The sequence below is a fragment of the Leptonychotes weddellii genome, chromosome 9 (assembly GCF_054177405.1).
Source record: "Leptonychotes weddellii isolate Sample4059 chromosome 9, ASM5417740v2, whole genome shotgun sequence".
NCBI classification, from domain to species: Eukaryota; Metazoa; Chordata; class Mammalia; order Carnivora; family Phocidae; genus Leptonychotes; species Leptonychotes weddellii.
Window position 1 is genome coordinate 107,666,676 of NC_138377.1, and position 26,256 is coordinate 107,692,931.

General features: G+C 44.0%; 1 protein-coding gene across 1 annotated transcript in view; it reads right to left on the minus strand.

The window, feature by feature from the left end:
* Nucleotides 1–317: 317 nt before the first annotated feature.
* Nucleotides 318–26,256, minus strand: part of LOC102726125 (neuronal acetylcholine receptor subunit alpha-7) — a 109,591-nt gene continuing 83,652 nt past the window's right edge. The window contains exons 6-10 of the mRNA XM_006740678.2: nt 21,956–22,123; nt 20,597–20,791; nt 19,518–19,604; nt 16,293–16,402; nt 318–12,337 (exon numbers count right to left, since the gene is read on the minus strand). Coding sequence (XP_006740741.1) covers nt 11,819–12,337; nt 16,293–16,402; nt 19,518–19,604; nt 20,597–20,791; nt 21,956–22,123 — 1,079 coding nt within the window. The 3' untranslated portion in view covers nt 318–11,818. The remainder of the gene's footprint in view (nt 12,338–16,292; nt 16,403–19,517; nt 19,605–20,596; nt 20,792–21,955; nt 22,124–26,256) is intronic.

The window sequence follows — 26,256 nt, forward strand, 5'->3', positions numbered from 1 at the left end:
GTCTTGGGGTCTAGCTGGTGACAAACTTAACTTCTTTCCACAAAGGATTTGAGTCACTGCTTTCTCAAATGCATAACCATGCTTCCCTCTGTAGAAAGCACGTGGGCCTTGGCAAATGAGGATGCCCGAGGTTGTCACAGAGGAACCAGAGGCCAAGGATGACAGGGTATAGGGAGCATGCTGAAGTATGGACAGGACTAGATCATATTGTAATTTCAAGTGGGTAGTTATTTTCTGAGCCTTATTATGTTTGAAGAGTATAACAACAGTTCATACCATATAGTAATTACCAAAAAGCACAGGAGGAAACACAACACTCATTTTAACTCAGAAGTATTTATTCCTTCAAGATTATCCATATCTTAAAAGATAGCTCAGTATAACATGTCTTGAAAAACAGCTATGTAGTCAGTATTCATAGAAAGATACACTACAATAAACGGCCAGTTCTTGGCTACTTGCATTTACCATGGGGAGCAAAATGGGCAAATAAAGGTGGAGGAATATTAAGCTCCATAACTATAAATGCTCCTTCAACATAAAGATCCACAGCTTCGACGTACAGTTAAAAATACCTGCCAGGATACTTTCAAATTATTGAGAATATAACTCTCCACTAGCCTTGGTATTTAAGTCTATAACACTTATTCTCCACTGTTACTCATTTTTCTGAATATAGATCAAGGGCCTTAAAAAGGCATTACGAGTGGACGAAAGCAGAACCAGATATGCTCCCGGCCAAAACAGTGAGAATGCTAAACAACAGCAGGGAGGTAAATGAAGTGACAGAGTTGCATGCCACACTCTTCAAAATACCGCAGCCAAGAAAAGAGAGACCAGAATGGTGTGGACCTGCAAGGCACAGACCCTGCCTCAATGTGACACTCCTACATATACAACCCACTGAAGCACCCGACTCCACTCTGCCCGCCCCAACCACACCAGGCTGGAGTGTGGCTCACTGAGAAGGGAAGTTGCAATCCAGAGGGGAACATTTCTAGAAATCCCGTGAGTGCAGAATGCCCTACCGACCCCTTGAGGATCTCTGCAGAAGCCAGAAACCTACCAGAGGTCTTCACATTGTCTCTCCCATATGGACAGAAAGAAAAAGGGAATGTGATTTTAACCACCTAAAAGGCACAATCAGATCAAAAGGCAATGTTCCCACATCCCACCCACTGGTGGGACTAGCAGCTCCATCCACGAGTATTTTTTTCTTCTCTCTGGCCTGATGAATGGGTTTAAGGGTAAGGGTGGGGCCATGCTGCTGCAGAGATCAGGCTAAAATAACCAGCTGATGGGAGGCTCCAGGATTTGATGCTGAATTAGAGAAATAAATGCAAGTGTTCTCTCAGAGTGGTACCTCACATGTCAGTGGTACTTAGCAGGCCAACAAGTGCAGCAAAAAGGTAAACAGAAACCCTAGGTCTTCCATCCCTCCTCTCAGAACCTCAGGGCAAAAGAAAGGAAAAAGAGTGAGGAGTGGGCTTTCACCTCAAGCTTGAATGGGAGAATAATTAGAGATTTGGGAAAGAGGGTCAGAGATCTTCTCAATCAGAGGAAATGGAAGATCCACACAGAGCTGCTCAAATTAAGTAGAAGCAAGACGAAAATAAATGGCAAGGCATCCATGCAAACATGCTCCTGGAGAACAGAAAGGAAAATATGGCCCATGGCCTGTGGGAGAGAGGTGAAGATTCTACTCGGCAAGGACAAAGAACCCAACGAACAGAAGGAAATGCTCCAAAATTGGATATAAGAAGTTAATGAGAAATTGATTTCAATAAAACAAGAGGTAGAAGATAAGATCGATGAATCAAATGAAAGGCAAATTGCAGAGCTTGAGAAACAAATTGAGAATCCAAAACCCACCATTTCAGAACACGTGAGAACACTGGAAACAGGTTCAGACTGATAAATCATGAACTATAGATTATATTATGTAAAAGTATATAGGTAGCCACTTTAAACAGATACAAATAATAAATCTTCTATTTTAACAAAAAGAATACCCATATATCCAAAGGAGGGGAAAGAAAACCCAAAACATAGGATGCAAAAGAAATATTAATACAAAAATCATTTGAGAAAAATAATATCAGGACAAACATATCAGTTATATTTAAAATGTAAATGAATATTCAAAATGAACCTACAACAAAGCAACTCAAAAACGCTTAAAAATAAAATCATGAGTGAGGATATATGAAGCATAAGCTCAGGGAAAGAAATCTGGGGCCTTCATTTTGAAAGCAGACACGTGTGTATTTAAGATAGACATTTAGAATAGAAAGGTCTGCCTTTAGCTCAGGTCATGATCCCAGGGTCCTGGGATCGAGCCCACAATCGGGCTCCCTGCTCCGCGGGAAGCCTGCTTCTCCCTCTCCCTCTGGCCCTCCCCCTGCTTGTGTTCCCTCTCTCACTGTGTCTCTCTCTGTCAAATAAATAAATAAAAATCTTTAAAAAAAATTTTTAAAAATAGAATAGAAATAAAATATGATGTATTATTAAATATCATATGGTAAAAGGAAGAAAAATGAAGTAAGTACAGCTAATAGAGAGTGTGGCCCCTCCTGCTGGACTCTGACAGGTCAATGTCAAAGGGTAGAACTCCAAGGTCATACTCTGGGAAAGACCCATTCATACAAACTGATTATATTTAAAAAACAAAACAAAACCTCAAAATATAACTCAATAAATTATAAATAATAGAAATAGTACAGAATATATGGTGCTCAAAGAACAATGTAATACAATAATAAATTAAATTTTAACTTTTAAAAAATGTGGAAATTTTTTAAATGCTCAAAAAAGCTCATTTCAAAGAAGATATCAAAACAGAACTTAAAGAATATCTAGCAAATGAAGTTTAAAAAAAAACCAACTACATATCAAAACATGGATTGCTGTTAAAGCTTTGGTGAGAAGAATATTCAGACCCTAAAGTACTTATATGATTAAATCAGAATTAATGAAAATAGATGAACTAACTATATATTGAATTAGTTAGAACACCACCACCAACAACAAAAAATAACAATAAAAATACAAGAGAACCTACAACTTGGATGAACCTTGAGGACATTATGATAAGTGAAATAAGCCAGTCACAGAATGACAAATACTGTATGATTGCACTTACATAAGTTACTTAGAATAATCAAATTCATAGAGACAGACAATAGAATGGTGACTGCCAGGGTCTGCGAAGATAGGAAATGGGAAGTTAGTATAGAGCTGGGTGTAGAGTTCCAATTTTGCAAGATGAAAAGAATTCTGGAGATGGGTGGGGGTGATGGTTGCACAACAGTGTGAATGCCCTTAATACCACTGACGTGTACACTTAAAAATGGTTAAAATTGGGGGCGCCTGGGTGGCTCAGTTGGTTAAGCATCTGCTTTCGGCTCAGGTCATGATCCCATGGTCCTGGGATCGAACCCCGTGTCAGGCTCCCTGCTCAGCAAAGGGCCTGCTTCTCCCTCTCCCTCTGCTGCTCCCCCTGCTTGTGTTCTCTCTCTCTCTAATAAATAAATAAAATCTTTGCGGCGCCTGGGTGGCTCAGTCATTAAGCGTCTGCCTTTGGCTCAGGTCATGATCCTGGGGTCCTGGGATCAAGCCCCGCATCGGGCTCCCTGCTCCATGGGAAGTTTGCTTCTCCCTCTCCCAATCCCCCTGCTTGTGTTCCCTCTCTCGCTGCGTCTCTGTCAAATAAATAATAAAATATTTAAAAATAAATAAATAAATATATAAAATCTTTGAAAAAATGGTTAAAATTGTAAATTTTATGTTGTGTATATTTTAGCACAATTAAATATTTATAATAATTTTTTTAAAAAAAGATCAACTTCAAGACTTACTCTAAAGCTATAGTAGTCAAGACAGTGTGGTATTAATAAAATAACAGACAAATAGGAAAGAATAAAGAACTTAGAAGGAACCCAGTGGAACAGGACAGAGAGCCCAGTAACAGACACAAATAAATACAGTCAACTGATTTTTGATAGAGGAGCAAAGGCAATTCAGTGGGAAAGGATAAATTTGATTTTTTTGGTTTTTTTGTTTGTTTGGTTTTGGTTTTTTGAGGGGGGAGGGGCCAAGGGAGAGGAAGAAAGAGAATCTTAAGCTAGCTCCACACCCAGCACTATCCTGACATGGGGCTCGATCTCATGACCCTGAGATCATGACCTGAGCTGAAATCAAGAGTCAGATACTTAACTGACAGAGCCACACAGGCACCAGGGAAAGGATAGTTTTGTTTGTTTGTTTTGTTTTGTTTTTTAACAAACGATGCTGGAGCAACTGAACATCCATATGCAATACAATGGAGCAGACAGTATTTTCAATAAATGGTACTGGAACAACTGGATATCCACATACAAAAATAAATAAATAAATACATCTAGATTCAGACTTTATTTACTGTCTAAAAAATTAACTCAAAATGGATCACAGGCCTAAATGTAAAATATAAAATTATAAAACTCCTAGAAGATAATGTAGCAGAAAACCTAGATGACCTTAGGTATGGAAATGACTTTTTAGATACAATAGCAAAGGCACGATCCTTGAAAGAAATAATTGATAGACTAGACTTCATTTAAATGCAACACTTCTGCTCTGTGAAAGACAATGTTAAGAGAATGACAAAAAAAAATCACAGATTGGGAGAAAATATTTGAAAAACAGGTCTGATAAAGGTCTCTTATCCAATAGATACAAAGAACTCTTAAAACTCAACAACAAGGAAACAAACAACTTAATTTAAAAAAATAGGTCAAAGTTCTTAACAAATACTTCATCAAAGAAGATAGACATATGGCAAATAGCATATTGAAAGGTGCTCCACATCAAATGTCACCAGGGAAAGGAAAATGAAAACAACAAGGAGGTACCACTACATACCTATTAGATAGCCAAAATCTGAAGACTGACAACACCAAACTCTGGAAAGGAAGGGAAGCAACAGAAACTCTGATTCATTGCTGGTGGGAATGCAAAATGCATTCCACTTTGGAAGAGGGTTTCTTACAAAACTAAACATATTCTCACCATATGATCCAGCAATCACACTCCTTGGTATTTACTCAAAGGACTGGAAACATTATTTCCAAACAAAAATCTGCACATGGATGTTTATAGCATCTTTATTCATAATTGCCAAAACTTGGAGGCAACCAAGATGTCCTTCAGTAGAAGTGAATGGATAAATAAACTGTGATACATCCAGACAATAGGGTATTATTCACCTGTAAAAAGAAATGAGCTATCAAGCCATGAAAAGACACAAAGAAATCTTAAATGTATATTACTAAGCAGTCAATCTGAAAAGACTATCTACAGTATGATTCCAGCTATATGGCATTTTGGAAAAACAAAAACAGAATTATGGAGACAAAAATCAGTGGTTGCCAGAGGCTGGTGCGGATAAGGGGATAAATAGGCAGAGCGCAGTTTTAGGGCAGTGAAACTGTTCAGTGTGTTACTATAATGGTAGATACATGTCATTATATATCTGTCCAAACCCATAGAATGTGTAGCATCAAGAGTGAACCTTAAAGCAAATAATGGGCTTTGGGTGGTTATGTTGTGACAATGTATCTTTATCAGTTGTAACAAATGTACCATTCTGGTTGGGGGTATTGATAATGGGGGAGGCTGTGCATGTGTGTGGGTGGCAGGGATATGGGAACTCTCTGTATCCTCCCGTTTTTCTGTATCTAATACTGCTCTAAAAACAAATCTTAAATATAAAAAAAAAAATTAAAATAAGAGTAGAGGTAAACGACTGAAATATTGAAAATAATAGCAGAGGGGCGCCTGGGTGGCTCAGTCGTTAAGCGTCTGCCTTCGGCTCAGGTCATGATCCCAGGGTCCTGGGATCGAGCCCCACATCAGGCTCCCTGCTCGGCAGGAAGCCTGCTTCTCCCTCTCCCACTCCCCCTGCTTGTGCTCCCTCTCTCGCTATGTCTCTCTCTGTCAAATAAATAAATAAAATCTTTTAAAAAAAAAGAAAAGAGTAGCAGAACTTTAAGAATTATAAAACATTGCAGTATAATTTGTTAATGGGCAGTATTTATTAGAAGGTAAATTCATAAAAATCCAACCCAGCAGAAGAGGGACTGGCAATAAGGTTTTTGGAGGAAAAATGATCAAATTTAGGAGAGTGTACAATTTTAAATGAGACTTTGGAGAGTCAGACAAGAAAGGTGAAGAACTGGGCTGAATTGTGGAATGTTGTGCACTCCTGTGATTCCTAAAATGGGGTGTGCTGAAGATACAATGATGTTTGACCACAAGAGTTCAAAAAGGCTGAAACTATGGACAGTACCTCCTGCCCCCGCCCTCCCCCCAAGTGTGAAACATCAGGACCCCCTCCCCATATTATAATAAGCTCTGATATGAGAAAAATCGAACCCATATGCAAATGAAGTAAATGGGAATTGGATAAGGAACCATGACCAGTGGGGTCAGTCCTGGGTGGACTGGGGAGGGTTTGGTGCAGTAATTCAGAACATTAAATTATGAGGGAAAGGGTTACTTCCCGAGGCCTGTGCCTCAAGATGGCTTCTGGTTAAGCTTTAAGTCAGTCTGTTCTCCAGCTAACTGTGGTCCTCCCATCAGTAGAATGGCTAGTCGCATGTGCCACACCTGTGCTGCCTGGCCTGCTTTGACCCTCTAGCGCCCGCTGCCAAGTGAAACTCCTGTCACGGCCCCAGAAGCCATGGGGCAGGTGGCTCCTGCCAGCTGTAGCTCTCTCTGCACAGGGTGCAAGCTACCCCAGGACAGGTCAGGTCAGCACAAAGCCAGCAGGGGCTGCAGCCAGTTCCCCAAAGAGATGAAAAAGTCTAAGGGTTTGGTGTCTGAAAATACAAAAACAAAATCCTTGGCGAGCCGTATCAATAAAAACAGAAGAAAGGAGAAACGTGCACAATTCGAAATGAAAAACTGAGAAGTAGCCACCAATACAGAGGAAATTAAGAAATCCTAAGTGCCCGTATTGTAAAAACTATGCAAATATGTTGAAAAAAAATGGATTGTCATTAATTTTCTTAAAAATATGGAACTAGGGCGCCTGGGTGGCTCAGTTGGTTAGGCGACTGCCTTCGGCTCAGGTCATGATCCTGGAGTCCCGGGATCGAGTCCCGCATCGGGCTCCCTGCTCGGCGGGGGGTCTGCTTCTCCCTCTGACCCTCTTCCCTCTCGTGCTCTCTGTCTCTCATTCTCTCTGTCTCAAATAAATAAATAAAATCTTAAAAAAAAAAATATGTAACTAAAGTTGACTCCAGAAGTGCTTGAGGGCCTAACCTTCCCAATGGGAGGAATTCAGAAACATACCACTGGATGCCCAGGCAGCCCCCAGGTGAGTTCTTTTACACTTAAGATGATGATTCTAAAACCACGTAACCGGTTGCAGAATATAGAGATTTTTGTTTAGCACACAAAAGCAAGCGGCAGAATGATTAATCTCAATTATCAATATTAATAGGGGAAATCACAAGTAGGGATCATCTCAGGACCCTAACAGTGGTTTGGTCTTAAGGAATCTATTAATATAATACAACATACTACTAGAGCAAAGGGGAAAACCTTCTGATCATCTCCATGGATACTGAGAGGCTGTGACAATAATCTAACATCTACATTTTCCCCAGAAAGCCTTAATAGTTGCAGAATACACAGATACTTTTTTATTATGACAAGGAAAATACATGTCTTCATACAAGTTGAATAGTGAGACACTGAACCATCCCATTAATGTCATGAACAAGATAGGTATGCCACCTGAATCACTATTATTTGACACTGTTCTCAAGGGCAGTCGCCTAAGGGATAGAAATAAGGGAAATTATTGGAAAGGAAAAAGCAAAAGAAAATCTTAGAAACAGTAAGAAAATACATTTAAAGTGGTTGATTGTGACATTAATATACAAAATCAACTACATTCCTATACAACCAGTTAGCAAATAAAATGGAAGAAATATTCCATTGAAAATGGTAGCCAAAGGATAAACTATCTAGAACTAGACAAGAAATTCATAGGACCTATCTGAACAAAACCATAAAAATCTACCAAGCGGCGTAAGATAAGATTTGAACACAAGCCTAGACTGCACTCTTGAATAGGAAGACTCATATAAATTCATTGTGACCTCAGTGAGGGAGACAAACCACATAGGAAACAAACGGGGGGTTGCTGGAGGGGAAGTGGGTGGGAGATGGAGTTACTGGGTGATGGGCATTAGTGGGGGCACGTGATGTGATGGGCACTGGGTGTTATATGCAACTGATGAATCACTGAACTCTACATCTGAAATAATGATGTACTATATGTTGGCTAATTGAATTTAAATTAAAAAACGTATGTATGGGAGAGGGAAATAGAGAAGAGAGAGGAAGAGGGGAAGGTAGAGGCAAAAAAGTGTTAAGGGGGATGGTTAACTTGAAAATATTAATATATGAATATTTGATATATGAATAAAGCTTCAGAAATGAAAGGCATTCACAGAGAGACAAACCAATAAGTATAAATAGCCCCAAAACACTTAACAGGAATTTAGTTTACAAACAAGGAGGCATTCTGAACAAAATGGGGAAAAGACTAACTGTATTACAGGGATACACTGTTATATATTTTGTTGGCACAACTGACCATTTGGAGAGAAAAAAAATTCATTTTTACCTTCATTTCCTGCAGTGAATGAATTCCAGGGAGTTAGAAGATGTAAACAAATGAAACCATAAAAATTTAGAAAAAAATATGAGTAAATTTATTTATAATCTCAGAATGGGGAAAGGCCTTTTAAAACTGGAAACAAATCCCAGGATCTACCAAAGCAGATCTGGATAAATTGACAACATAAAACTTTAAACTTTCTATATGCTAAGAAATCAATAAATAACATCAAAAGACAATAAACAAATAAAAATATTTTCTAAAAAAATAAGAATATTTTCAAGATATAAGACAGGGAAGTTCCAAAGTACACAGGCTAAAATTAATTAAGAAAAAGCCAAATAACCCAAAATTATGTAAAGGACATAAATTTACAAAAATTGAAATTTCTAAAAAATATCTGAAAGATACTTAACTTCATAATAAAATGAGCTAAATCAGAATAACATTGCAATATAATTTTTACCAGATTGGAAAAAAATATTAAGTTTGATAATACCCAGTACTGAGAAAGTTGAGAAACTGGCCTTTTCTTTATACTTTTGGTAGGTATATTCATTGATCGGTATTTGGAGGGTAATCTGGCAATACCTACCAAAATGTTAAATGCACATAGCCTTAAATCCAGCAATTCTCATTTCCCACTTATAATTTATACCAAGATATGGTCAAAAACGTATCCTAAGCTATAAATCAAGGATGCTAACTACAGATTTGTGTATAAAAATAAAAACTGGAAAAACTCTATATGTTCACTAACAGATTAACCAAAAAATTATATCCACCAAGAGAATGGAATGCTAAGCAGCTATTAAGAAGAATGAGGTAGATCTTTATATGTTGTTATGGAAGGATGAAATACTAATCGCAGAAAGCAAAGTGCAGAGTGCTGTGCATATCATGAGTGGTAGTAAAGGAGCCTCTCTCCATGCCCCCTTCCTCCCCCTCCTGGCCTCCCTCCCTTTCTTTTTCTTCCTTTCTGGAAATGTCCCCTAGCCCTCAGAAGCTCACTCACCGGTGGTTTCTGTAGCTATTCATGCCTTTCTTACTACATGTGCATCTTTTCCTTATTATTACTTTTTAAAATGGCAGAGTATTAGTCGAGTGGTCAACATATAAACTACTTTTGTTTGTTTTTTTATGTTTTTCTGTATAAATACAAAATCAAAAAAGTTTTCTTTTTCTAAGCAAAAGTGTTATGGGATTAATTTTCAGGTAGCAATAAGAAATGAAGCATTCCCTGATATATCAAAACACTTCTACTTGTGTCTACAATAGAAAAAAAAAAGAGAGAGAGAAAGAAAAGATTGTGCATTGTTCATCCATCCCATGTGGACTGGCTGAACTCTGAGGACAACCTTGCTCCAAATGGCGTGATATTAGCTAGAATGCGCTTACTTATCAACCTTCTTGTCCTAAACAAGGCGTCCCCCTGCAGCTGCACACTCAGCGCTCACGCGCCCCCACACACGGAGCATGCCCAAGCCTCCATTCTCCTCAGTGCAAACAAATCCATGTGCATTACCCAGAAATGAGTGAAGTAAATGGCTGGAGAAAGGTATGCAATTTCTTTTGCTCTGAAAATCTAATCTTCCCCCATAATACATCCATCTCAGGGGTTAGAAGCAAATTAAAGATCCCCAGGAGCTCAAAGCCTTCTGCAGTTTTTGAGCTCGGATCTGTTACTAGACGAAACAACAGAACAGGAGAGATTTTGTTGTCTCCCTCTGATCGCATTAAAAAATAAGGAAAACAGGAAGAGGCAGGGCGACCACTGCCAGCTAGATAATGTAAGTGGAGAACTGTGTCATCACACAGGTTTAAAATGAAAGTTTCCCTTGCTTTCAAAATGCTGATCTCCAGGGAATCTACCTGTTCAAGCCACCTTTCTGGGCTAACGCTGGGGTCATTGAGCTGTGGGAAAGCAGATCCCTAAAAGCCAGAGACTGGAGTTACTGGGTGAATAGCCACCCTCAGCCCGTCAGCCCCTCCTGCTGACTTCCACTGGCCTTGCGTCCAGGAAAGCCACTGGCCACATCATCCCCTTCCCAGTTCCTGCCATACAAGGAACCAGAAGAGGTCCCAGATCCTGCTCTTTGGCCTTGAGACATAAGGAAAAGCCTAGCATACTTCCACTTTATGTTGTGCATTTGTACGGACCCGCAAGTTTCTAAGACTAACCAACTCTAGCACACGAGAAACATCTAATGCATTATTAAACACACACACACACACACACACACACACATAGCTGGCTTAATTTAACTTTAGCTATTACATTGGGCTGGTAATTCTAATAGAACCCTCTTGGTCCTTTGGGTTTTTCAGAATAGAGCAAACTGCACTCCCCAATGTCTGAGGGCAGCACAGGAAGTTTGGGAGTCACCTGGTATCTACAGAAATCCCCCTAACTTGTGTGGGTCTGGTCCTAGTTCAGAATCAACACACATCCATGTCCCTCCTGATTCCCACCACAGGGTAGGTTGGCAGAAATCAAGCTGGTAAAAGCATAATTTACAAGACCAACTATGTCTCGCTCTCTCTTATAAAACGTAGGAACAGTGTAAAATTGTTTCTCTCTACCATCTTTGGCAGAGAAAAATAAAACCTGAATCACGGAAAAACCAGCAGTTAGGTTTTTAGTTTTCGTTGTGTGTCCTTTTACCAATTATTTGAATGGATCTAGTGAGTGTGGTTTATTACTATTATTATTACTTTCAATCTAGGTTTGTAAACAGGCAAAAGCTTATGCTGAAGTTTCCATAGGTCTTCTTGGCAAGTGACATGCAGGCATGCAAAACCAACTGTACAGGCCTCCCCTGGTGGTCCTGAGCCACCCTGACCTCTCTGAAGGGCTCCCCAGGCATTGGGAAATGGGCAAAATGACCTCTCAGTGGTGCTGGTGACCCTAAGGATGTTCCAAGAATATCAAGCCGCCCATCTGAGAGGATTAAACAAAACCGTGCTGAGATCCTATTACGGAAAGTAACAAGGAAACTATAAGGGAGATGACTGGCAGCGAGCGCTCCGGGTACATCAGCGTCCTCACGTCGAGTGTGGCTGTGGGACTAGCACCCCAAGTTCTCCCAAGCCAACGGCATCGCCTGTCTGTGCGCTTCCTACATGCGCGGGACCAGGACCAGGTTAGGCGAAGTCTTTGGACACGGCCTCGACGAAGTTTGGAGCTGACATCAGGATGCCGATGGTGCAGATGATGGTGAAGACGGAGAAGGCCATGAGACACAGGCGGTCCACCACGCAGGCCGCAAATTTCCACTCACTGCAGATGGCCTCGCTCTCGTCCTGACAGCGGAAGCGGTTGGCGAGGTAGCGCACCTCCTCCAGGATCTTGGCCAGATCCGGGTCCCCCTCGGAGGGCTGCCCGCCGTGCAGGAGGTGCTCGTCGTGCGTGGGGGAGCAGGCCATGCGGCCGCACACGACGCCCGAGTCGGGGGTGGGGGCGCCGTGCACTCCGTCCAGGCCGCGGAAGCCGATGTAGAGCAGGTTGCCGTTGGTGGTGGGCGGGGCCGCCACCGCGCTCACGTCCACACTGGCCAGGCTGCAGCGACGCGGCTTGTGCTGGCATGCCGGCCGCACCTTGTCCTCCCCCGGCCTCTTCATGCGCAGGAACCAGGCGCACCAGTTCAGAAGGATGACCCTGGTCTGGGGAGACCACAGGACGGTTAGGAGCGGGCGGAAGCGAGCATCAGCGGGTCGCGGTCCCAGCCCTGCTCGGGGGGCCCTAGGGGAGACAGGCCCCACTCGTCCCCAGGGGAGTTTACACAGGCAGGCACGCGTTGCAGCGGCCGAGTCAAACTGAGCCCAGAACAAACCAACGCAGAAAGTCACCCTGGGAAGGAGCGGAATTCTGTGGCAGACACACTGCGGTCTCGGGGCAGACAGGCACGCGGGAGGAGAGCCCTGTCTCGGAAAACGAGCCCTGCCTGAGCTGCGTGAACAAGACATTTTCCCTTTGCAGTCTTTCCTCATCTGTCGCCAGCAACCATCATACCCAACTGCCCGTGAGGCGCCCCAGTGCCACGGCGGACTTGCAAAGGCAAACCCCTGGAGATTTTTAAAATTTTCAAGGACAGCCCTGTGACACCTAGCAGGTGCTGCATGAACGCCTAGTCTGAAGCAGTTCCGACGACGACATCGGGTCCCTTGCAATGATGGCATACCATTGCAAAGCAGGTTTCTGTTGTCCTGACAAAAAGCAAGTGCCAAGAAAGTCAAAGTGTAACAGAAAATGGGGGCATTATGCTCCTAAGATTTGAAAGGGTGTGCTGCCAACAGGTGCCTAGGGGTCAGGGCATACACACTTAAGTTGCTTTGACCAATGTAATAAAGAGAACCATTAATGGTATTTCTTTTGCCCTAGGGGCTGTGAAAAAAATCCCTGAGACACTAAAGGTGCTGTGAACCAAGGAAGTTTAGGAACCTCTAACCTAATTCGCTAGGCTGAAGTGAAGACTGAGTACGATGATGTGCAGGAAAGTACTTGGACTTTCTTTAAAGGGCCACATAATAAAGTCCATAAGGTCTCTGTTGCAGCTACTCAGCTGTGTTAATAAAGTACAAAATAGTCATAGAAAGCATGAAAGAAATAAGCCTGGCTTTTTTCTAATAACATTTTATTTGCAAAAGCAGCTGGTAGGCCAGATTGGAGCCATAGTTTGCTGACCGCTGGTTTAAAGTGTTTTATCAACATATATTGCCTACATGCATAGATGATGCTGGAGAGAAATCACGGGGATTTCTTGTTTTTCCCTCTAATGAAAAGAAGGAGCCATGTGAAACCTCAGTCCGGGTCAAAACAATTCTTGGAAGCCTATTTAGACAGGTATATGAAAAGTGGGCCCTTTCCCTGAGATTATCCAGATACTGACTTTAATTTTGGTTTATGATTGTGGGTGAATTCCATCAGCAACCTAACAGGTTATGTTTCCCATCTGTAAGTACAGGCAGTAAGCTGTGAAGTTCATGTCTGTAGTACTTTTTATGACATCTTATCACAGATGACTGCAGTAGACCGGTCTGGAGACAGGCAAAGAAAAGAACAAGAAGGCGTAAGAGTATATTCACTGCAGATGTAAAGATAAATCTTTGCTCAGAGCAGACAGCCCTCTATATATCCTGCCCATACCCTATGGACAAACCTGCAGAGCCTGGAAAAGCCTGTCTGCATACCCTGGAGGGTTTTCCGTGATTAGTAGAGAGCAGGGACACATGGCCCCACGTGAATCTGCAGGTCTGGCCCTCCGCAGGAGGCTCATAAGACATGCCAGCTCAATTGGGCCTCTCAGGGGCTCTGTGAAGTGAGTATAATTTCCCCCACCCATTTTATAGATAAAGAAACTGAGACTTCAAGGAGTCTAATAAATTGGCTCAAGGTCACACAGTAAAGCAAGTCACCTATGTGTTTAGGCTTCCACAGCTCATCTGTAAAAGGGTCTACAGTCTTCTTCAAAACTCCTGTGACTTTAGCCCAACCCCCACTTCGAAGGCACTGGAAAGACTGGACCAGAGCTCAAGGGAATGCACTGGGCAATGGGTGCTTTCAAACCCAGCGATGGCTGTACACGGAGTGTGTGTGTTGGGCTGGGGGTGGGGGCGGCCTCTGCCTACCCTGGAGCACATCTCAAGCTAATGTGATCCACACTACAAAGTCTATTTTGAATTCCACGGCCTGAATCATTTGCTTTCGCAGCTAAAGCATCTCAAAAGATGAAATTATCCTCTTGGCACTTATCCAACTGTGCTCATGACCTCTTTTGTTAGGTTATGGCCTTGCGTCTGGCTGCGTAAATGTCACATAATGCCACGGCATCGGCAGTTTCTTCTTCATAGCAACACATCATAATAAAAGTTCCTTGGAGGCTGTTTATTTTTTAAATACACACAAAGAAAGAAAAATGCAAGAGGCTATATACATTGAAAGCGAGAGATACAAGCTTCATATTTCATTTGCAGCCATTGGTTTTAACATACTCCTGTGCTGAGAGGTGAATAATGAACATAGGCTCGTAACTAAGATTTTTTTCTGGACGATAAAGTACTACCAGGTCATTAAAAATGGTTTGTGTCCTCCCGTCTTAAACAGAAGAAATAATAACATGCGTTTGAGTCTTACATTTGCATAAACAAACACTTGAAGGATAATGGAGAAATTGCTTGAAATGGCTATCACTATTGGCGGTGGAAGCACAGTGAGGGGCAGGAATGAGAGCAGGATTTTACTTTGATTTTGATGTTTGGAACATGTGAATGTATTACCTATTTCAAACGGAAGGAGGGTAGCCAGAGAGTGTGTCAGGGTTATAAAAGTCAGATGGCAACGTAGGTGAATGTGTGCCAATGTGTCCCAGTTTTTAATGAGGGGACCTTCTCAAAATAAACCCAGGGACTGCAGTGATGTAAATGTGTGGGGGGATAGCACCACTTCTGGGAGCTCACTCCATTGCTATGAGAGAAAGTCATTATTAAGTGTACAGATTTGCAGTGGAAAAGAACCCAAGAGGACACAGTAACTTGGTAAAGTCAATTTTTTTTTTTTTTTTAAATTGGTCTTTCCTAAGTTCACTTCTGGGTAACTGTAAATTATTGCACAATGAATATCTTTAGAAGGCCCGGGAACTCTCTCTTCCCGGAGGTTAACAAAAGACACCTTACTTCTTGCACCTGCATTTAGCATGTTGGGGAGTCTTAGACTCCCTTCTGAACTTGGATGCAGAGTTATAGGTCTCCAAAGAAAACAGGCTTGTTTTGACATGAGAGGACTCTACCTGCTGTCCCTAGGCCATGCTCTTGGGACAAGAACACTGGAAGGTTTGCAGGGCCCGAGGAAGACGCAATCCCTCCCCTGGCCTTGGATGTTGTCACACTGTGCTGAGGTGAGAAAAAATTTGGCCCTTCAAGGTTTCCTGAGTGTCAGGTGAGGCTGGGCACACAGTTTCAGATCCTGGACTCCGAAGGGCACGGCATGGGTAAGCATCTGCCCGCGTCCCAGTGCATGGGGCTAAGCAGGTGCTGGGGAGGCGTAGCGTGGCCCGCAGCTGACGCAACAGGCTGTTATATTCAATTGTGTCTCTTTCATCCTTTTGCTTTTATCCTAGCGCCCTTCCCCACTGCTAACTACTGACCTGAATTTTAGAGGCCTGTGGTAAGATTACATTCCTACATGTACTGCCTACATGAATTATTACATGGCTCACTCTCTCTCACCATTTTGGCTCCTCATTCTGTTTGGAAGATCCAACCACATGGCTGGGTGCTTATCTCGTCCGTTGCTTCCAACCACTGTACTGTTCTCCATAGAGTACATACAAAAAGTAGTTTTAGAAACACTCTGGTTGCAAAATGTACAGAGCGGCCAGTGCGTGGGCCGTGTTCTGGAATGTCAGATCGCAGGAACAGTGCCATGGGCCCTACGAGCATGCTCACCGTAACGGTCCAGAGCTAATGCAATCGTGCAGACAGGTGAGGAGGCGTGAGAAACATGGCTCTGTGTTGAGGAACACTAGCTGTTTTTAGGACTTTTAACACAGATAACTCATCTGTGGAGTCACCCCTGGCGAGGGCCCCCGACTCCCCGTGGTGAAGGGCAGGAGGAACGCACCCACTTGGGCATCTTGCCGCCGTCGGGGTCGTGGTGGTGGTACTGAAGCACGATCACCGTCACGACCACGGAGAGGCCCACGATGATCATGGTGCTGGCGAAGTACTGGGCTGCAGAGACAAGAGACGCAGGGTGAGCCCCGGGCCCCCCACGGCACAAGCATCGCAGCGTGGCAGGCAGACCCAGACGGCGCTCTCTGATCGCCTGCGACCAGGTGGTGAAGCCTAGAGCAGGGCAGGGCTGCCTCCGGGCCAGCAGACCCGCACCCCCCACCCCCAGCTCACGTTCCCGGCAGGCAGAGGCCAGCGCAGAGCATGCACACCTGCTTTCCCGTCCACATAAGCTGCCTGGCCTGGCTGCCTGCACTTCTGTGAACGCCATCGGCCTCTTCCTCCAGTGAGGGTTAACAGTGCCTCATAGGATGCCGATACGGTTGTTCTCAGGAGAAAGGCTGTGGACCGTTATGGGAACTGGGAATAATGGGGTAGTGAGGGTCTGGTCCCCACCGTGATAACTGCAGGCCAGGGACATGCTGGGGTGGGCAAATCTGGGCATCACTGGTGGGGTACCTGGTATTAGTGTGGAAGATGAGTCTGCTCCCATTTAATGAGAGATAGGAGGAGGTGCCAGTTATCTGAGGAAGACGGGGAAGACATTGACTTTCCCGGCTGAGAAGATCAGCTTCAGCTCCGATGGGCAAGGATGCATTTCTCCACCTTGGCCCAGGTGAGAAGAAGCATGGAGCATCTGAAGCAGCTCTCCCCTAACCCACTGCCCCTGTCCATGAGTTCAGACATCTATGAGTTTAGATAGGCTACTCAGCCTGCCTGGGCCTCAGGTTCTTCACGAGTATAACAAGGATGGCAATGCCTTCTTCTGCAGGGTTGGTGCAAGAATTAGCAAGTATATGAGCCAAGAATCTAGAAGAAAGCCTGGCAAAGGGAAGACATTCCTTGATTGGCAACTCCGGTTATTAAACCTTTGGTGTGGCTTTCAGCTCAAGGGGGCTGATCTCTAAGCAGAGAACATCCTGGTGCAGAGGCTAAGTGCATGGCCACACACCCGGTTAAGAACGCCTCCTTCTCCGGTGCCTGGGTGGCTCAGTTGGTTAAGCGACTGCCTTCAGCTCAGGTCATGATCCTGGAGTCCCTGGATCGAGTCCCGCATCAGGGTCCCTGCTCAGCAGGGGGTCTGCTTCTCCCTCTGCCCTCTTCCCTCTCGTGCTCTCTGTCTCTCATTCTCTCTCTCTCAAATAAATAAATAAAATCTTTAAAAAAAAAAAACAAACGCCTCCTTCTCTCCAGGCAGGAAGGAACTCACTGCCCCACTGTGAGAAGCTGCCAGAGATGGACGTTTGAGACTTCAAGTTAGCACCAGGGACCTCTAAGAAGGGGAAGGAGGGTGAACAAAACTATGACTGCTATGGGCTGGGTGGGTTGTGGCCTCCTAAAATTTAGATGTTGAAGCTCTAGCCCCTGGTATCTCAGAATAGGACTGTATTTGAAGACAGGGCCTTTAAAGAGGGGATTAAGTTCAAATGGGGTCCTTAGAGTGGGACATGACCCAATCTGACTGGTGTCCTTATAAGAGGGGAACTTTGCCCACACAAGGGGGTACCAGGGATGCACCCAGATAGGAAAGACCATGTGAGGGAACAGCAAGAGGGTGGTCATCCACAAGGCAAGCAGAGAGGCCTCAGTAGATATCAAACCTGCTGGCACCTTGGTCTTGACTTCCAACCTCCAGAACTCTGAGCAAATACTTTTTTGTTCTGTAGGCACCCGGTCTGTGGAATTTTTTTTTTTTTAAAGATTTTATTTATTTATTTGACAGAGAGAGACAGAGAGAGACAGCGAGAGAGGGAACACAAGCAGGAGAAGTGGGAGAGGGAGAAGCAGGCTTCCCGCTGAACAGGGAGCCCGATGTGGGGCTCGATCCCAGGACCCTGGGATCATGACCTGAGCCGAAGGCAGACGCTTAACGACTGAGCCACCCAGGCGCCCCATGGTCTGTGGAATTTTACTGTAGCAGCCCTAGCCGACCAAGACAATGACCTGTGGAGGTATCCAGGGTCAGAGGATCCCACAGCTGAAATCTCAACAACAGAGGTCAGAGGCCAATAGGAGCCCATCTTTCTAAACATGGGCTATGCATCAACCATGCCTTTTCCCCACTGGTCCATCAGTCAAGGCAAGGCTGCCCATTGTCCCACAGAGGGTGCTTCCTGTTACAAGTCTCTATTGAAAGCATTGTGTTGGAAGGTAGGAAGAGTGGGTCAGACCGTCAAGGTGAAACATGGTTCCTTGTCCTCTAGATGGTCATGAGAGAACTAGGAACACCCATACAGGTTTTTCATACCAATACTGTCTCTCTCTGACCAAAATATTACACATTAAGGGAAAAAAGAAGAGCTTTGGGAGTATCTGTGTAAGAGAAATAGGCTCCCCTACTCCTATCCTCCCTTGTTAACTACACAGGGTGGCCCTCCAGTCGCCTGGGCCAACAGGAATAATCATAGACTCCATTCCTCTTTCTGAACTCCATCACCAAACTGGAGGAGTGATTCTCATATTAAACCAAATATCCACCATCAGACTGTCTGCTTCCCATTAGGCTGGGGGTCTGGTTCCCTGACCAGTAACAGAGCCCTGGCTGTGGTGGCGAGAGTACCAGATCCTGACCACTAGACCGCTGAGCACCTCTGTGCACGTTTCTGCTTATTCCACTCCAGGGAGGCGCACAGGCACAAGGGGTGTTATCTCCTGTTTCTGTCATCCTGCCTTGGGCAGAAGGTCATGCCTTATATCTGTCTTGGCTAAAACATATTTGTCCTGTTTACATTTCCTCACAAGCTTTAACTTTATCCAGAGACATCGGGGTATCTCGGGAAACAATGGCCAAGAGTTAAAATGTGAGCTCCTCCCATTTTGACAAAGGATTTGTGGAAGAACAATGACTCAAAGCTAAAGTAACAAATCTCTAATGGTAAAATCTCTGGCTGCATAACAAGTGTGACGGGGAGAACGACGGGAGGAAGGGTGCGTTTCTGCACCTTCAAGCCAAACCACAAAGCTCGACTCCCCACACTCCCCCTACATGTGCCCAGGTGAACAGAGGCCATGGGCCATTCGAACAGGTACAGAAAGTCACTCCTCCTGGGGCCATGTGGCTCTCCAGGGCCCTCTCTAAGCCCGTGTCTTCAAGAGAGGCCTGACACCTGCTTACCTATCAAGGGCACCGAGTCGGATGTCGCAGGCATGATCTCAGCCACCAGCAACATGAAGACAGTGAGAGAGAGTAAAACCGTTATCCCTGAAACATAAACACAGCAGTGCCTGAGACCCAAGAGGTGATAAGGCCTCAAGTCCATTAACTGTGCCTTATCTGAGATTCAAAGAACTAGGGAGGTGTAGGGGAGGGGCCAGTGACATTCTGAAACCCAGGGCAGGGTTCTCTGTATGCAGGGGCATGGCCATTTTTCTGGGGGCTGTTCACAGCATTTACCAGAGTCCCGGATGGAGGTAAACTTAGGAGCCAGAACTTTAGAACAACGATACAAAATGAACTACTGAACCTAACACAAGTATCTCTCATTTTCTTAATTACATTAGGATTGAGAGGTAGTTACATATAGCAGCGGGAAAAAAAAAAAAAAAAACATGCAATTTTAAGACCTGACTTTTGGTCTTGACTTTGCTACTTACTATCTGTGTGACCATGGATAAGTTACTTAACGTGCCTGAGCCTTGCTGTCAGAAGATATAGGTTGGAGGATGATTTCTACATGTACTAAATATGACCTTTAATAACTCTAAGATGTTGAGAAATTCATTTCACCATTCTTAGTTTTCTTATCTTCCTATTGGATGATCATAAGGAATTACCCTGTGTATGGCAATATACAGATGCAAACCAATACTAAACTAACTAAACTGTTTCCTGTCCATAACAAATGCTGGCCAGTTGCTCCCAAGGAATAGGATGGGGTGGCAGGAGAAGAGAAAGTAAGGCCCCTCAGGACAGAACCCAGTGGTCTCTTCCTGGGCATCTTCTGTGGAGGATCAGAGGATATTACAGATTTTCAGGAGGGCATTGGGCATCTAGCATGAAGCCTAAATCAGGAGCCGTGGTGTTGGGGAGATGCCCTGGGCTGGGAGGTCAGTGTGTGATGCACCAAGCAGGCTCTCCAACATCTCTGCACCCAGAGCCATCCTGCACTGTCCACAGGGATCGCTACAGAGCTGACCTCAAGGCAAGGCCCTCCCATCCTGTCTCAGACTCCTGCCAAAGATCAGGACACTTACCCAGGGAAATTTTCTCCCCTGAATCTGCAGGGAGCAAGAAGACGAGGAGGGCCAGCGCAGAGATGAGCACACAGGGGATGAGCAGATTGAGGCCATAGTAGAGGGTCCTGCGGCGAATGGTCACTGTGAAGGTGACGTCTGGGTAGGGCTCTTTGCAACACTCATAGAACTTCTCACTCCGCTTGCCTGGGATTCCTCCATGAGCAACAGGGGAAAGGAACAGTGTCTGAATAAAATTACCCTGCTTGTTTATTTTAATGAGTATATCATACAAATAACCATGGAGTTTGCTAAGTGCTAAAAAAACAACAACAAAAAAACCTGGGTCATCAGTGTTTGAATAAACTCTGGTATGTTAGAGTTGTTCAGGAATATCTTAGTGATAATGGAACAAACTGGGAGAATTTTTTTAGTGGATTGAAACTAGATGTATATATGGTAAATGTTTGTGTCCCACTCAGTATTCCTATGTTGCAACACTAACCCCCACAGTGATGACATTTGGAGATGGGCCCTTTGGGATGGGATTATTGCCCTTACAAAAGAGGCCTAGAGAACTCCTTAGTCTCTGCTGTGTAAGATGACAGCCAGCTGGGCGCCTGGGTGGCTCAGTTGGTTAAGCGACTGCCTTCGGCTCAGGTCATGATCCTGGAGTCCTGGGATTGAGTCCCGCATCGGGCTCCCTGCTCAGCAGGGAGCCTGCTTCTCCCTCTGACCCTCCCCCCTCTCATGTGCTCTCTCTCTCTCATTCTCTCTGTCTCAAATAAATAAATAAAATCTTTAAAAAAAAAAAAAAAAGAAGGCAGCCAGCTATGAACCAGGAAGCAGGCCCTCAGGAGACACTGGATCTGCCTTGATCGTGGACTCGATCTTGGACTTCCCAGCCTCCAGAACTGTGATAAATAAACTTCTGCTGTTTATAAGCCACCCAGTCTATGGCATTCTGTTTTAGCAGCCTGAAGGGACTAAGACACCATGATTATAAATAATACATTATGAGCTTTACAACATTATAAATGTAATTACTGTTTTTCTATTTAAAATCATTGAATATAGGTTCTCATGAACTGCAATTTGCTATCCAACCTGATTTTAGGAATGGAGCAGATGCTAATAAAATAGCCTACACTAGCACTGACTTGTTTAAACAGCTGCACGTTTTCATGGAAAGTGTTGAATTTCCTAATTGTTTTTTATTTCTTATTGTATAGCTCTCAGTAAATTATAGAGATTGCTGCAGGGTTCAATAAATGCTCACACTGAAAAGCAGAGTGGAAAATCCCAAACTTCCAAAGCCAGCACAGGAACAAAAAGTGGCTTTCTACAAGGCTGCTAGCCTCACGTCTTTGCTGGGCTTACCCACAAGGTCCCATTCTCCGTTTGGTATATATCCACTGATATCTGCCTCTTGCATCTGTAGATCCAAGGACCACCCTCCGTAAGACCAGGACCCAAACTTCAGTTTGCACTGCTGCACATCAAAGGGGAACCAGCGCACGTCGATGTAGCAGGAGCTCTTGAATATGCCTATATGGGCAAAAAAACAGTCAGAAAACCAAAATGGAAGGGGACCAAGCTGGGCTTTAAATACACAGCAGTCTCACACTGCTGGTGGGAAAGCAGACTGGTGCTGTCATTATGAAAACAGTATGGAGATTCCTAAAAATATTAAAAACAGAACTACTATATGATCCAGTGACCCCACTTTTGGGTATATATGCAAAGGAAACAAAATCACTATCTGGGAGAGATATCTGCACCGCCATGTTCCTCATGTTCACGGCAGCAGTATTTGCAATAGCTGAAGAATGGAAACAAGCTAAGTATCCATCGACGGATGAATGAAAAAAGAAAAAGATTATCAAATCATACACACACAATGGAATACTATTCAGCCTTAGGAAAGATGGAAATCCTGCCATTTGCAATAACATGGATGAACCTGGAGGGCATTATGCTAACTGAAATAAGCCAGACAAAGATAAATACTGTATGATCTCACTTACACGTGGATTTTGAAAAAAAAAAAAAAAAAAAAAGCTGAACTCATAGAAACAGTGAGTTGCCAGGGGCTGGGGGAGGTGGGGAAATGGACTGTCCAGGGGTATGAACTTTCATTTACAAGGGGAATAAGTTCAGAGGATCTAATGTACAGCGTGGTGACTCTAGTTAATAATACGGTATACTTGAAATTTGCTAAGAGAGTAGATCTTAAACATTCCCATGGAAAGCAGAACAAAACCCAACCATGTAAGGTGATGGATGTGTTAACTTGATTGTGGAAGTCATTTTACAAAGTATGTGGTATATTAAGTCATCATGTTGTACACCTCATTACATTTTCATTTGTCAACCATACTTCAATAAAGATGGAAAAAAATTGAAATAATCGTAAGTAAATAAATAAATAAACACAGAACTATCCCTTGGGTCTCTAACCTCATATGCTGTTCACAATATGCAGTGACTCTTCTTCCTGGAAAGGGTTGGTGAGTTAAACGATACATTATTTTTGATGTTCAGCATGTCTTTTTGATCAGTGTCTTATGCACCCATTGTTCTGGCCCACCTGTGTTCCCTTCAAGAAGCTGAGGCATAAGCTCCTGGGCCTCTAGACTGGGTGTGACCAGAGAGGTCTTCACCCCCTCCTCCTCCTCCAAACTACAGCTAGACCTGTCCAGAATAAGCTTGTTTTTTTTTTTTTTTTTTTTGGAAAAATCTCTAGAAAGGAAGCTCAGCTGAAGCTCCACTGTCTTTTAAAATTCACAGACAGGGGTGCCTGGGTGGCTCAGTCGTTAAGCGTCTGCCTTCGGCTCAGGTCATGATCCCAGGGTCCTGGGATTGAGCCCTGCGTCTGGCTCCCTGCTCAGCGGGAAGCCTGCTTCTCCCTCTCCCACTCCCCCTGCTTGTGTTCCCTCTCTCGTTGTGTCTCTCTCTGTCAAATAAATAAATAAAAATCTTTAAAAATAAAATAAAATAAAATTCACAGACAACACCATAATGCTCTGTTGAAGACGATTCTTAAGGATTTCTGGGCAAAGAATTAGAAGTTCTGTAAACTTGCTCCTACCATGTCTATGCATCTTCAAACTCTAATAGGAGAAAAGTAAAGAATGTAAAAAACAATCCCAGAAAAACTGATAAAAATGATGAACGGTTTAGAAGCAGAATATAAAAGGTGTGTGTGTGTGTGTGTGTGTGTGTGTGTGTGTGTGTGTGTGTGTCTGGTGAGGAGCACGGTGGGCATTCCCGTAGGTTAAAAATTGAGAAAAAAAATACTGGGGCACCTGGGTGGCTCAGTCGGTTAAGTGTCTGCCTTCAGCTCAAGTCATGATCCCAGGGTCCTTGGATCGAGCCCCACGTCGGGCTCCCTGCTCAGCGGTGAGTTTGCTTCTCCCTCTCCCTCTGCCCCTCCACATCCCCCCCCTCATGCTCTCTCTCTCTCAAATGAATAAATAAAATGTTTAAAAAAATTGAGAAAAATACTTGGTTATCTGGAAATATATGTGCAGGATAATTTTAACTAGTTTAGATTTTAGATTAAGAACAAAGACTGATAGGTTTAAGTTGAAGACAGTGCTTGTGCACAAGTGGGAGTTTCCACTGAAGAGTGACTTCAGCCTAAGACAAATTGGAGGTGAATTTCTGGCAGGTTATGGAGAGGAGACCAGATAAGCCCCCTCCAGCAATTTATGCCCCTGTGCTCTTCCCTGCCCAGAAAAAGGCTTGAAGGCAGTGGAAGGCACAAAGAGCTAAGGGTGCCCTCTGTTCCTGGGGACAGGGTCAGAGCTCCATATATTTTTGCTACTAAATTAAAAAAAAAAAAATGGATGGAGGAAGGGACTCAGCAGCCTTGCAAACACAAACCCTCACCCCACAACCAAGCTGGGAAAGAATAAAAAATGTCCTGTCCTCTCAAGTTCCTTTAAGTACCATGTCCAGTGTTCACAAGAATACACGGATGCTGCCCTCCCATTAATGGGAGCAATCTCCCAAAACCCACGCTACTTGTGGAAAATGTAACTCTATAACTGAATTATTACATTTCCATGAAATGGCCAGAGAAAGAGAGTCTCTAGAGGTAGAAAGCAGATCAGTGGTGGCCCGGGGCTGGCAGTAAGGGTGGGGATTAACTGCAGAAGGGCAAAAGGGATCCTTTCAGGGTGATAAAAAATGTTCTAACCCTAGATTTTGGTGATGGTTGTACAACTCTGTGAATTTACTAAAAATCACTGAATCGTGTACTTAAAATGGGTGAACTGTATGATATGTAAATTATACAATAAACCTGTTAAAGATAAAAATGTGAAATAGAAAGGTAATTTCATAACCAAGTCTCTATTTCAAATCCTGCACCCAAAACACTTTTTTTTTTTTTTTTTGCCTGTACTTGGTTGCTTGAACAGAACAGCATCCCAGATCAGTTTTCCATGACCCCAGGGCACAGGCTTGCTGCCTCAGGCCAGAGAGCTCCATACAGCTCCTGCCAATGTAGGGGAGACTCCCACACTCACAGCACAACACACCCTGTCCTTCCCAGGCTCCTGGGGCCATGAAGGCTGGGACACAGGCACGAAGCCCCAAAGGGGGCTGCTACACACAGGCCGCTTGGGGCTCAGGAATGCTGCTTCTTGTAGCTGAAAATAGCCTCAGCCCTCAAAACAATCTGCAGTACCATATTCTTGTATACTGATGACTGCTGGAGATCGTTTTCTAAAATAGCCCTCATAATAGAAACTGCAACTCACAGGCTGGGGAAAAAGAATGTATGGGTGTGTGATGGCAGCCTCATCCCATAGCTTCCATCCCCCAGGGGCCTGCTGTTAGGTGGAAAACATGCTTCAGCTGGGGGAGGGGTGAAGGAACCAGGGAAGGAGCAAGGAAGCCCGTGTTTTCAGATGGAAAACCTGAAAATCTGTGGTTCTTCAGTCTGTACAAACATTATTGGGAGGTATCTGCCTTTGATGGGTTTAATCACTCATACATTCATTTATGAACAGGTGGGCCAGGCACCTGGTTGATTAGTGGTGGTTCTAAGGTGTGTAAACACAGAATCTGCCCATGGGATGCTTATCATCTGCTAATGAGGAAGAATGTGTAAGCAACAACTAAGAAGACAAGGCCACTTTGCTGTGTGCTGTGAAATGAAGATGTGAGACTGGGGTTCACTGTGGCAGAAAGGCTGTGTGTATGTGTGTGTGGGGGGGTATGTGTGGTGTGTAGTGTGTGTATGCAGGGGTTGTGGTTGGTGTGCGAATGTGTGTGCAGGAGGTATGCATGTGGGGTGTGTGGTGTGTAATGCATGTGTGGTGCGTGTGGAGGATAGCAGGTGTGTGTATATGGTGTGGGGTGTCTCTGTGGGGTGTGTGTGTGTGGTGTGTAGAATATGTATGTGGGGGATGTGGTTGGTGTGTGAATGTGTGTGGATATGTGTGTGGGAGAGATATGTATGTGGGGTGTATATGTGGGGTGGGGGGTGTGTGTGGTGTGTAATGTGTGTGTGTATGGTGTGTGTGGGAGTGGTAGGTATGTGGATATGGTGTGTGGGGTGTGTGTATGGTATGTGTGTGGTGTGTAGTGTGTATGTGGGGGTGTGGTGGTGTGTGAATGTATGTGGATATGTGTGTGGGGGAGGTATGGATGTGGGGTGTGTATGTTGG